The sequence below is a fragment of the Juglans regia genome, chromosome 7 (assembly GCF_001411555.2).
Source record: "Juglans regia cultivar Chandler chromosome 7, Walnut 2.0, whole genome shotgun sequence".
Taxonomy (NCBI): Eukaryota; Viridiplantae; Streptophyta; class Magnoliopsida; order Fagales; family Juglandaceae; genus Juglans; species Juglans regia.
In genome coordinates, this window is record NC_049907.1 from 13287759 (window position 1) to 13302409 (window position 14651).

General features: G+C 37.3%; 2 protein-coding genes across 2 annotated transcripts in view; both read right to left on the reverse strand.

Annotated features, from left to right (window-relative positions):
- Positions 1-14651, reverse strand: part of LOC108990408 (protein ACCELERATED CELL DEATH 6-like) — an 87287-nt gene that overhangs the window by 11770 nt on the left and 60866 nt on the right. The window lies entirely within an intron of this gene.
- LOC108990372 (protein FAR-RED IMPAIRED RESPONSE 1-like) lies at positions 2538-4391 on the reverse strand. The gene is made up of 2 exons (XM_035691419.1): positions 3776-4391; positions 2538-3058 (listed from the first exon to the last, which is right to left on the reverse strand). Exons 1-2 carry the CDS (start codon positions 4389-4391, stop codon positions 2538-2540), a joined length of 1137 nt encoding a protein of 378 aa, XP_035547312.1.

A 14651-nucleotide genomic window follows, 5' to 3' on the forward strand; every position in this document is an offset into this window, starting at 1 on the left:
GTAAAATTTTAAGTTGAATTTAACATCTAAACACCGAACGGTCAAATTACTAAGGAAAATGCTACTCATCCCGCACTAAGGTCCCGTTCGGCCATCCCGCTCGACGTGGCAATTAAAATATAAAAAGCAAAGCAATAAAATTAATAAGGGGCAGAGAAGAACGCACGCGGGCAGACTAACCCCCCCGCACCCGAGCTTCCTTCGCGAGCAGAGAACCCAGACCCCGTTCGGACCTAGACCCCGCGAGCAGAGAACCCGTTCCGACCCAGAGAGCGCGAGCAGAGAACCCGTTCCGACCTCATCTCCCTTACCTCCATCTCATCACCGACCTCCATTTGAGTTTTTTTTTTCCTCACCCAGACCCCGCGCAGCGCTCTCTGCGTCGTCTCCCACCCGTCTATCCGGTTCGGCGCAGCCATCTCCCCCAGCCCCACGAGTTCGAGCACCACCACTCTCGGCCATCTCTCCGTCGTCGGACCCAAGGTCTGTTGTATTTGTTTCCCTTTCTCAGTTTCCTACAATTGATGTCCGAAGGCTTATTATTATTATTTTCGGTTTGGGTTTGTCTGGAATTCGTATTTTCTGCAGAGCTATGTTGTTATTATCTCAATGTATTGTACTAAGGAAGGGAAATAAAATAGAAAGATGAAGAAATTTGTTAAACAAGAAATTGCACTTTACATGTTTGTGCAAATGCTTGTGAAAACCGAATATCAAAATGGGTTGGGTAAATTAATTGCGGGGGGTGCTACTATATTTGTTATATATATATATATATATATATGCATGTTTGGAGATGTGGAAGTAGTGTTGATGATTTACATTTGAAAATGCTACTGTGATGGCGCCTGCTGTGATAATACACCCAAAAATGAAATTGTTTGAGAATAAGCTAGGCAGGCGTCTAGAGATTAATTTTAGCTAAGCTTGAGTACTTAGTATAAGTAATTAAACCATTACTAATTCGTATAATTAATAAGAATCAATAGTACGTAATTGCACCATGAATTTGTCTTTCTTTCATCAAGCTGGTTTCAACATTTTGATGGAATCATGGAAGTAATTTAATTAAAACAGTTCTAATAGATAGTGTAGCAATTAAGCAATACAACTATACAAGAGATACTAATATATATTTTGCCAGAGAACAAAATCTGGACTTAGTAGTAGTGGCATGTATATAATTTGAGCTGTCACTCTTAACGCTTTTCATCTTCAGTCATGTGATTTTCATTCAACTCCATGTATATTTGCTTTCAAGGTCATGCATTATGAAATATGATATTTGTTAATTTATTAGTTGATGTTAATTTATAAGCTAGATGTGTTGTCTACCATTTTTTCAATTAATGAAGAAAAGCATATCTGAACCCGAGCTATGTTGCCTCTTCCTGCACGAGACTAGATATTCTACAATGTCGGAAGCACGTAGTAGCACTAGCAATATCTCACGCTCAAAGAACACTTGTCAAAATGAATACCCAATATGCTTTTGTGGTATTAAAGCATGCAGACGAACTGCGCATACAGAGGATAATGACGGGCGTCGATTTTTCACGTGTCAAAACTTTCAGGTATCTCAAATCTAAATTTTGTTTGCTATAAAGTGAATGGTAATCCTTGTTTCCTAATGTGTTGGCTGATTTTGCAGGCTGGGCATTCTTGCGGATATTTTTGTTGGTATGACCCAGAAATACCACCATATGGCGAGAAGAAAATCAACCGTTTGAAAATCGAAATTGAAAAAATACAACTAGCAATGGATGTCCAAACAACTCGACGTCGACTAGAAATAGAGATTGAGAGGCGCAAGAGAAATGTTGAGAGAGTCATTGTAATTTTAGTAATTTCAATGTCATGGATACTTTGTTTAGGCTTATTTTTTGGAGGAAATTCTAAGACAATATGTAATGTTTGAATATGTAATCTTTGAAGTTAATTTCAATGTCATGGATACTTTGTGTAGGCTTATTTTGAGGGAAATGCTAAGACAATATGTAATCTTTGAAGTTAATTTCAATGTTATGGGTACCTTGTTTAGGCTTGTTTTGAAGCAATTTCAATGTCATGAGTATGATGAAAATTGCATCAAGCAACTATTATAAAAATGACGATTACAAAAACAGATTCAATACAATCCCAATATTACATAAACATGATCTAAACACGTAAATACAAAAATAGGTTCAATAATATCCCAATATTACAATATAAAATCCCAAGTACAAATTTGTCTCTTGGCAACTACCAATAAAAAATAACTGAAGTCTTGATGAAAAGCTTCCGTAATGTTGTCCTATAAAGGCATAAAAAATATTGTTAGTAGCAACACAATTCAGTAAAAAAATTATCAAAATATTTTATTTTTACATTACCTGTGAGTGATGAGCAGTTGAAGGAGTTGAAAAAAATTCCGGCGCATGTGTCCAAACTTGACTTTGTTCATCCTAGTGTTGAAAGTATAAATTAAAAATAAATTAAAAAAATAACTACAAAAATATTCAAGACCAAGTGAATTGTAAATTTAGTATACAAAATTAATAAAAATGAAGCTCAACTTGGTTGTTGTGCAATCGCCTTTTCGTACTCGATTTCTTAATACTCTTCTCAGCGGGGTGCACTTTTCTCTTAGACGGTGGTCTTCCCTTACTCCGAACTACCAAAGGACTAAGAACTCTAGGGGTTGAAGCCTCCGTCGAAGGAGCTGTATCAACTGTGTTGCTAGTGTCATGATCAGCGATACCAGGGTACTGTGTTTTCAACTGTTCTATCTGACTAATCAATTTAACACAACTGCTCTCAGCCTTTGAAGCATTGGAACACAGTTCATAGAAACAATTTTGGATCCTATCGTACCTTCGTGCATCGTCGATGCTAGTAGTGTCATAACTACTTTTCACGAAGGTGTATTTTCGCTTAATATCTTTTCTCCACCGATCCAAGATGTATTTTGATGGTATTGTATGTTGGCCCATTTGAGTTAAGACACGGAGAGCGTGTCTACACAAAATACCCCTAAACTCAAATAACTTACAACTGCATTTCACATCAAGGGGATCTTGATCAACTTCCACATTAAATGTTACACGTTTTAATAAGTCATTACCAACTTGAATCTCATCCACAACAACGAACATATATCTACCATCCTCACACCCCATCTCCTTAGTAGTCAAATATAAAAATCCTCGCAATTCCTCTTGTACCTCTTTGAATTTAGTAAGAGTATATGCACTTTGAAATTGCTTCTCAAGAGGATAGCGACTGATGCAAGGAATGTCCGTGTTAAAGGAATTAAAGTTAGCAATTGCTTCATTCTCTACCTTCCTCCTAAGGGCCGAATCATACTGGTCAACAAATTGCTTCAGAGTAGTTCTAGAGTGAACATAGTCGTCAAAAAATGCATTCATTCCTTCACTTCGCTGTGTGGTAGACATTCCTGCCCAGAATGTGTCTCTAACATAGGCCGGCACCCAATAATGTCGATCACTATACAGTGATACTAACCATGCATTCTCATGCAAATCATATGTATCGAGCATACGGCACCAATGTTCATCAAACTCATGCTGACTGAAAGAGTCATATACGCATCTATGTATGGTACTCTTTATTTCCCCGTATCGACAATGTGAGCCAAATTTCTCAGGAAGTTTTTTCATTATATGCCACAAGCAGAATCGATGCCTAGAAGTTGGAAACACCCTCGATATTGCAATTTTCATGGCCTTGTCTTGGTCTGTGATGATTGCGTTTGGCGGTTGGTTATTCATACACTGCAACCATGACTGAAACAACCACTCAAATGTATCTGCGTCCTCATTGGATATCAATCCGCAACCGAGTAGGATTGACTGTCCATGGTGGTTCACACCCACAAACGGTGCAAAAGGCATTTTATAAGCATTAGTGAGATATGTTGTATCAAATGTAATAACATCCCCGAATGATTCATACACAGCTCTACTCCGAGCGTCTGCCCAAAACACATTCTTCAACCGCATTTCATTGTCAACGTCAATCTTATAATAAAACTCCGGATTTCTTTTTTGCATATCTTCGAAATAGTTACATAGAGTTACACCACCTCCAACCCCGAGGCGAAGTCGTCGTGCTTTGTCAATGTAGTTTCGACACTCCTTCTCCCTGAATGCGCAATTCTCATAACCCCCCGCCTCAACAACCAAAGACTTAAAATTTTTGGACAACCTTATACCTGCCTCGTCATTTATTTCAAGCCTCTTGGCAACACGAGCATCAACCTTCTTAAAGCATCTAAAATGTCTTGCCTTCCCCGGACTACAGGCGTGGACGTGATCCAATATCACCTTAGATATAGTATATCCACCTCCAACATTTAATACCGCATTAATTCTAGCCTTACATCCCATCTTTACAGTTTGTCTTGGTTTCATAACATTGGCAACCGTACTCTTCGATGTGCCTCCTCGCGCGCATGCCAAGCAAAACCATCTTACTATCCCATCGTCATCCTATCTAATATTCCTTTTGGATACCCCAAACCCTTTCTTCTTACCATACTTCATATAATAAGCATGCACTTCTTCTACAGATGAAAATTGCATTCCAACCGTAGGTTCTTCAATTGTTTCATCACTTCCAATCTCCTTATCAATTTCTACCTCATCACACTCATTATTTGAAAATTCTATATCGGCATCCATTGCAACGTTCAAATTCTCTGCAAATATAAAACATGTGAAACAAGGATATTAAAATAAAGCATTTGGCATAAGTCTTGAAATTCATCACATCAGCTATTCTATGTACTGATCAGCTATTCTCCACAACTTATTAAACTTGAATAAAATAAAAATATTACATTCAGCCAAGTATCTATTGTATAATAAAATAGCATAGGGAGATCAAGACTTTTTCTTTTTCATTTTTAATCAAGTTGTGTTCATCATTGACGACAATCTGTGTAATGACAATCTGTGTAAATGCATTGATGCTGAACAGAACCACTACGGAGAATTAGTGAGATATATTGATTTTCGGTTTTCACAAGCATTTACACAAACATGTAAAGTGCAATTTCTTATTTCACAAATTTCTTCATCTTTCTATTTTATTTCCCTTCCTTAATACAATACATTGAGATAATAACAACATAGCTTAGAACATATGAATCCCAAACAAACCACAAAAAAAAAAAAAAAAAATCTAATAAACCTTCGGACATGTTGCAGTGGGAAACAACAATGCTGGGAACTCGGGAACTGCTGGGAAACAAATCCTTGGGTCCGACGACGGAGAGATGGCCGAGAGTGGTGGTGCTCGAACTCGTGGGGCTGGGGGAGATGGCTGCGCCGAACGGGATAGACGGGTGGGAGACGACACAGAGAGCGCTGCGCGGGGTCTGGGTGAGGAAAAAAAAAACTCAAATGGAGGTCGGTGATGAGATGGAGGTAAGGGAGATGAGGTCGGAACGGGTTCTCTGCTCGCGCTCTCTGGGTCGGAACGGGTTCTCTGCTCGCGGGGTTTGGGTCCGAACGGGGTCTGGGTTCTCTGCTCGCGAAGGAAGCTCGGGTGCGGGGGGTTAGTCCTGCTGCGGGGCTGCCCGCGTGCGTTCTTCTCTGCCCCTTATTTTTTTAATTTTATTGCTTTGCTTTTTATATTTTAATTGCCACGTCGAGCGGGATGGCCGAACGGGACCTTAGTGCGGGATGAGTAGCAGCGCCCAATTACTAAACTCATATCAACTCAAAACCTCCTTACACGTGGGACCCGTAACTTTTTTCAACTTAACATATCTTTATATGTAGTACCCACAACCTTTTTTAACTTTTCATAAAAAGTATTAAACTCATATTAACATCCAAACACACTTTAAACTCAATTTAAATGGACTTCACATAACTCCCTCCACTACTCACTCAACTCACTAAGAATTACGCTCAGCTCAAAATCCAAATGCACTCTTAGTTGACTCCCTGACTAAAAATGTGGAACAACCATGTGAAATTATTACTCTTAGGTATCGTTTGGAAGATGATGTGAAAATTTTGTAAATAGAAGTGAAATAGTTTGACTAAAGATATTTTACTAGATTTTGAAAAATTAGAGAAAAAAAGTTAAAATAAAATATTATAATGTTAAATATTTTTAAAATATAATTATTAATATCATTTTTGTTTTGTAATTTGAAAAAGTTGTATTATTTTTTGTGATTTGTTTAAAAGTTTAAGAAAATTATAATTATTAAATGAAAAAATTTAAATATTTGAAATTGAAAAGTGTGATATTTGGAAAAACATTTTAAAAAGTTTAAAAATAAGATGACATAATTTGTGTTTCTTAGGCAAGTTTGGAGTTGATATAAGAATTTTATGTTTTGTTTGAAAGTTTAAAATATTATATTTTATATAAAAAATTTTAAAAAATATAATAATAAAATAAAATAAGTTGAAAATTTTATATTTTGCCTCAACCCATCCTCCAAACGAGGCGCGTTATATCATCAGTATAGGCTACCTTTTGCCAGCGAGGAGAGGACCGGATCTTTTATTTTATTTATTTTTAGTTTGAAAGGGTCGTACAGTGTTGCGGATTTTCTTCCAATTAATGAATAACGTTGGGTAAAAGTTTTAGCTGTACAATTTTCGTATAATTCCATTATAGAACAGTACTCTCATTAGAATAAAATGATTTTTATACCTTTTTTTTTTTTTTTTTTAATGATTGGTCTACTTTTCAGAAATACAAATCATTATTCGATTCTATTTTTTTATTTTATGGGAAAATTAATATCTTTAGGTTAGAAAATATTTTTTATATTTGAAAAATGTTAGTTTTCCCCTTATTTTGTCCCTAGATTTTTTTAATAATTACTAGTGTATTTGCATATATTCTTTTAAATTTTAATAAAACTTTAAGAAATATTTAAAAGAAAAAAGAAAAAAAAAATATAAATGAACCAGGGGATCTTTATATTTATAATCGCACAATTGTTGAAGTATGTAAAGTGTGCCAACAGAAGTAGGCGGCAAGGAAAGATATAATTATTAAAGTATTTTTTTTTTCATTTATAGATCCAGTATTCTCACTTTTTATTCAAAAGAATTGTGCGCATGCAAATTTATGACTGTAAATATCATTTTTTTGCATCGATTCCTTAAAAAATATTTCTGCTCATTGTTTTAAATTTCATTTAAGTGATATTTCTGTTTAAATAATTAAATGAAACATTTTAATATCGGTACATCTTGATGTATATATTATTTCAGATTTAGCTATATGAAATATGCTATACATCAGCTACTATTTACTCCACACCCTACACCTAATGTAGTTTTTTATTTTTATTTTTAATGTCTAGCCATCACATACCTCTCTCTCTCTCTTTGACCCAATATGTGAGGGTCCCGCGTCACACGAATGGGAATAGACCATTTTTAATGTCGAGTGGAAGGAAAACATGAGAACTGCTCCAATGGTCTAAGGAATTAGCAGTGGGTGATGCAGAGTGTAGCTAGTCCAACATCTGGATGAGCAAGCACCTTGTAGGAGGCCCAGTTGATATGTCCTAGAGTAAGTTGGAGATGAATGTCTCGACCATAATAGGCAAGCTAGAAAAGCCGCTTGCTGTGAAGATGACGAGGAGTTGAAGAGGTTGGCGAACTCGAATGAAGCGTTACCTGCCCAAAGGCGAGATAGGATTACATGCCCGGGATGAGCAATAGTCAATGCCAGACTAACCTAGACGTGGGAACTTCCTGAGATAACACGAATGGGCTCAAAAAGGTTACAGTGTCATACGCAAAAGCCCACACTCCATTTGAAGTGTCACATCTAGAGTGAGTTTGCATTGAAAAGTGAAGGCAAGACAAGTCGCGTTGTCTAGACTCAAAAGTATGGCCCGACACCATGTGGCAAGGAAGGATTGTGGAGATGGTGGGCCTTAGGAGTGTGCAGACATACTCTAGCCATCTATCTCTGTGATCCTATCGTTTGATAGGATCAAACCCTATCTTTCATGCTAAGACCTAAATATGCAACATACAAAATATCATCCTATGCTTTAAGAAGATGCTAGAACAAATACCAAAAACTTAAGACTGTTCATCTGGGTTCTGCCCCAGGAACCCGGGTATACCCGAACCGGAACCCAGGTTTCAAACCTGGGCCGGAACTCGGATCGGATTAGCTCGGGTCAGACCTAGGCCGGAACCCGAATGAATTCGAGTTTTTAAAAACCCTGATTCTAAGTTCCGGGTTGAACTCGGTTTTCAAGTCAGATCTATACTTCCACCAGCGGAGACTTTGTTAATAGGGAACCAAGACTGATACTGACAATGGACCACCCATCAAAATAAAAAACAGAGGAAATGGACCACGGGTGAAGACCTTATCAAAAAACAACATAGAACTTTGATTGATGCCGGGGAAGCCATTGTTACCAGGGAGCCAATTGTCGGACCCATAAGTACTTGGCCCACGAACATGATCCTTGTTGAACCTGATCAGAGCGCTAATGGCAGAAATAAATCTTCTTTTTTCTTGTCTCAGTTCTTTTTTTCCTCCTGTTTGGAGAAAGTAAGAAGAGGTGATTAGAAAAAATGATCAAATTGGAGTTATGAAATAATTCCAGGAACCCTAGCAAAAATCTGTGACTCTGAAAATCATTGAAACCCGATGGTCCCAAATATTTGACAGTTAAAAAGTGGTTGCACAGAATATTTGACTATTGAAACCCGGCAGACCAGGAAAGATTGGATGCCGTAGTGGTCGTGGGAATCCTGGAGGGTCTTGACGAGGGCTTTGAGGTCGAAGTCTCTAAGAGGTGTTGGGAGAGGGTGGAGAGTTTTAGGTCCTTGGAGAGGATGGTGTCGGACTCGGTTTGAACTCTGGAGTTCGAGAAAAGCTTTAATGGGGGAGGAAGAATTGAGCTCGTCGGAGATGGGGTTTGGGTGAGCTTGTAACTGGTGCGAGGCTTCTTTAAGAGCTTTTGTAACGCCCCGTTCCTGGAGGTCTGGAGAGTTAGCTCTTAATACTTAAAATTAACTTAAATAACACAACTATAAAATCCAGAAAATCCCATAAAATATTAATCCATTTAATCAATCCAAAAATCTAAGTTCCTCCATGGTGAAAATAAAGAAATCCCCAATAACATAAATTAGAAATTCTCCAAAAAACTCGAAAACATCCTCAACTTATCAAATCAAATATCCGAAAAATAAATCAGTTTACTAACTACGATTCTCACATAAGCATTTGTACCCTCAGACACTTATTCCTCTACGATCATTACACCTTGCTAAACTTTCTACTCTTATTCTCCAGCTGAAGCATCAAAATTATCTGAAAAATATATGGAGATAAGGGGTGAGTTATCAACAACTCAGTAAGTAGAGAACATATACCAGTGTGTAAATATGAGCATTTATAGAAATCAGAATGCAGAACAAATATTTTCATTTTCAGAGTGCGGAAGCAAAACATGTTATCAAAATAACAGAGCGAAAATTTAGAAATAATCTCATTCAAAAATATTCTTTGGCATAGCATAAATGATCATCATCATTATTAGAACATCATATCAGAACAGAGGCCATGTATAACCCCCGTGGTAGGGTTGTGCATCTACGGATAGCCAAGCAGAACATAAAACACTCTGTCACCAAGGTGTGTACTTAAAACAGAGACCACTACTATAACCCGTGGCAGGGCCGTATCCACTATTATTACCCGTGGTTGGGCCGTATCCACTATTATAACCCGTGGTTGGGCCGTATCCACTATTATTACCCGTGGTTGGGCCGTTTGCCACTATTATCACCCGTGGCAGGACCGTAACTGAACAGAGCGGAAACATAATCAAATTCAGAATCAGAGAGTCATGCCAAAGCTTTTCAGAAATTACGTCTTATCCAAACAGAGTACTGAACAAAATCTTCAGAACAGAACAAAATCATATCACAACATTATTTATGCACAAATTTCATATTCACTCTCTTTTTCAAAGTTCAGGAACAAAATGTAAAAAATAAGCTCATGTCTACACCAGTCATGACAGAAAATACGTTCTTCTTAAACAGAATCTTATGAGTAATGCAGAACAAATATCTGAGGTTATTTTCAAATTTCTTTTCATAGCAAAACATGCACATTTTTCAAAAATAACCTCAGCTCATTTTATTTTAATGCAGAGTCTAGCATAGGAACCCCGCTTACCTGGGCTTCTTAGCTTTTCGAAAATTTCCTCAAAATGCCGAACAAATATTAATCGTCACCTATAAAAAAATCACGTAATTCTCCTAAATTTTCAATCAATCACGTATTTCGATATTTAAACATAAATTGCTAAAGGAACCTATTTTAAGTCCTTAAAACCTAAAATTCTCATAATTCCTAAAATACCATAATTTCTCAAATATCCCGATATTAAGAAAAAATCTTTGACTATTTAAACTCTGACTTATTTATTTTCGGAAGTTAACTATAAAATTAATACTAAATAATAAAGTTATAAATTTGTAATTACTATTTGTTATAACACTTTTTAAACTAAATTAAAAAAAATGAGCGAGAGTACATTTTTAAAAAAATTACAAAGAGTTTTATAACTTGAACGGTACAAATGTGAAAACGCTTAAAAAAAGGGTTTGAGGTGTTTTACGAAAAAAAAAATGACCAAAATGCTTGATGGCATTTTCGTAATTACTAGGGATATGAAGACCATATACTTTAAAACTATCTACACGTTAATATTTTCAATAAGTCCAAAGCTTCTGCTTGTTTCCAGGGAAAACTAAAAACCCGATAAAAAGAAGAGGAAACCGAAAGAGGTGGTGTGCGACGGAGGCTCACCTTAATGGAAGGTGTGCGGCGCTGGGTGCGGTGGAAGGTGGTGAACTTGGCGGCTGTGCATTGGACGAGAGAGAGCAAAACGTGAGGGAAAGAGATGTAGCTCACCGTGAGGCGCGACGGACTGGGGGTGTCAGAAAGTCCGTGGCGGTGGTTTCTGTGAGGTATCGACGGTGGAGATCGAAGGCGACAGTGAGGTGCAACACCCAGTGAGAGGCCAACGGAGGGGGGCTCGATGGACGGCTTGAGCAAAAACTTGCTCTGTTTCGGGGAGCAAAAACAGGGGTGTATGTGGACGTGCCATGATGGCTCGCGGTGGTTGCCCTGGATGTGCACTCGGGCTGCAACTTGGTTGTACTCGGTTTGGGTAGAGTGGTTCCGTATGGCGTGGACGCACGGGATTTGTATTTTTAAGGAAATGATGCACATAACAACTACCAATTGTTTCTCAGGCTGGGATCGACTGCGATGCCTAGTGGCTGGAAATGGTTTCGAGGAGGAGTTTGGGAGATGGCAGTGATTCACCAAGGAGGGCAGATGCTCTGGGAAGTTTGGCTGGCCGAGGTCATGAAAGGAGGGCAGCGGCAGCTTGGCTTCATCATGCACGAGGGATGAGTGTATCTGCGTGTATATATATATGTGATGAGAAAACCCTAGAGGGATGAGGGAGACGTGCGTGTGTAGAGTGCTGAAAAAAAAAATAGACGTGTGTGTGCATGCATGCCGTGGGCGACGGAAAACTTAGGTGTAAAAAAAAAATAGACGGAAAGAGAGAAAACAAAATAAAACATACGGGAAAAAAAAATAAAAAATAAACGGCCAAGATCTCCAAATAAAAAGAAAATCACTACTCAAGTCCGTAATATTAAAAACTTAAAATATCAAGCTCAAATAAATAAATAAAAACCATAGTCCAACTATACCAATTTTGGGTCCTGGTGTTACAGCTTTGAGGACTCTTGGGCTATCGTCCTTAAAAAAAACCCGTACCCAGACTGGACAGATATGAGTTTTGGCAACCCAGGTTCCAACCCAGGTTGGATCCATGATGGAATCTGGAACCAGAATCTGGTTTTCCAGGTTCTAGACTGGGCGAGGAAATAACCCAGCCCGAATGAACATTCCTACAAAAACTTACATCATAAACATCACAACTTTCTTCATGTCAAAATCTCAAGTGCTTTACCATAAGATCAACTTTTGATGTTCTTGGTCAATCTCTTTTTAAAACAGCTCAAAGAAGTCCAAAAGTTCAATAACATACTCTAAATATGTTCAAAAAAGATTCCTAAGAATTATCATGTTTTGAATAATTAAATCAAAACCACAAAAAGTCACAAAATCATATTCAACACAATCAGTTTGTAGCCATACTCCAAAATTGAGTACTATATGTTTGTATTTTTTATCAAACCACTAGATCTGAATTTTCCATGAAGTAAATAATCAATAAATAAGATCATTTGCTTCATATTAAAGTCCTAAAATAGATCTAAGCATCAAACCTAACATCACATGACAAAAATTGCATAGAAACATAAATCCATCCGTGAGCCTCAAATACAAGATGTAATCGGGGCCTTTGTATGCATAAAAATTCATATCCTCGCGCTCAACACCATAAATTTTCAAAATAACATTCTAACACGTAGATCAAAGTTCTAAGAGTAACATAGGAGAATATCAAAGTCATTGGAGCATGCTGTCATAATAAAAGACCTTAGCTTTCTCAAAACAAAAATTGTTTTCATACTCCCGGTTTTCAACTTTCTAGATCTGTGCAATACTCCTATCAAAACTTTTTAACATGCAACGAATTTTTACCAAAATTGTATATTAACATGTTAAGTAAAATTCATAAAAATATCAGACCAATATCTTGTCAAGAATTTCATCACAAACATCCAAAACACACACTATCTAAACTATAAAAAAAATTAACTTTTTTCATGTAGATCCCGCATTCTCACTTTTTTGTTTTTCAAAAGAATTGTGCGTATGCCCACTCACGACTGCAAATATCATTTCTTTGCATCGATTCCTTAAAAAATGCTTATGCTCACTGTTTGAAATTTCATTTAAGTGATATTTCTGTTTAAATAATTAAATCATAATCAATGAATTTCAAGGAAAGTTTAATACAGAAGATGAGAGACACATACAAGGAGATAATCGGGAGCAGCTAGAAGGATCCAACACAGAATGCTGCTGAGATGATCCGTGAAGTTCTGAGTTTTGAAACAAATATCTTGCAGCACTATCAAGTGTTATAAGACGTAATATGTACTTTGTCTTGAAGATGTAACTACTACATCAACTACATTCCCCTTAAGCACCAATCAATTTCCATGATCACCTTTCATGGGTCACTTGAAAGTGCTTGAAGAGCTATCTTACAAAAAAAAGAAAAGGGCATATTTAGTCCTTGGATTTTAACGTGTAAAATCTAATTGGTTGACACATGGACATGGCAACTGAGGCGTTAATGGATATAATAGAAGTTGGAATGAGTTAACTGTAAAAAGTACTAAAGTACTTTCAAACTCGAGGATTTAAATATTAAAATCAAACCTCGACAACTTTTTGCATACGCGTGAGTACTGATGGAAAAATGCATAAAGTTGTGGTGATTGAAATGAAGGAAGAAAACAATGATAAAGAGAGCATTGTGATGAAGGTTTTGAGAAAATGGTCTCAATTCTATATCTGTTCATTACATGTTTCATAAGCTTTATACATAGAGGAAACAACCAAAAGAAAAGAAAAAGACAAAATTGCTACTTTTGTACAAAAGGACGTAACCTGTTATTCACAACAAAGGAGTATTGCCTATACAATTATGCTAAAGGACAGGAGTAGCCTGCAGATCACTGTCATGTGCTCATTCCACTCACGTTCCATCTCTCTGCATATTTGTCCGGTGCAATAGCAGCTGCACTCGATTCGTGCTCAGTGGACTACATTTTATGGAGTTTTTGTGACTCCCCCTCAAGATGGGCATAGATATTCATTGTGCCCATCTTGGATAGTAGGAAATGAAAGGTGGCAGTGGACAATGCCTTAGTGAAAATATCTGCAAGTTGGAATTTTGAAGATATATGTATTGGTGTGAGGACCTTGGCTAATATCTTCTCTCTAACAAAAGGACAGTCTAATTCGATGTGCTTGGTCCTCTCATGAAACACTAGATTTTTAGTGAGGTGCAAAGCTGTTTGGCTGTCACAATATAGAAGGGCAGGCTTAGGATGTTCAATGCTGAAATTTTTTAGCAAAGAAATGAGCCATACAATTTCGCAACTAGTGAGAGCCAAGGCTCTATATTCTGCCTCTGCAGATGAACATGAAACAGTGGCTTGCTTTTTAGATTTCCAACTTACTAGAGAATAACCAATAAAGGTGCAAAAACCAGTGATTGATCTTCTTGTTTCTGGGCATGCTGCCCAATCTGAATCACTGTAGGCTTTGATGTGTGGATGAGACTAAGATGAGAAGAATATGACCTACCCTATAGAACCTTTCAGATATTTTAGGACTCGATGAGCATCATGCATATGTGTTTTTGCTAGTTTGTCCATGAATTGGATGAGGATATTGACTGCATAGGTGATGTTAGGTCTAGTTATTGTAAGATAAATCAATCTCCCATTCAGTCTTCTATATCTTGTGGAATCAACCAATAAACCTGAGGAAGAATGGGTGAGTTTATGGTTAATTTCCATCGGGGTATTAACTGACTTACATCCAAGAAGCCCTGTATCCACAAGGATCTCGAGACTGTACTTTCTTTGACACAAGTGGATGCTAACAGCTGATCTAGC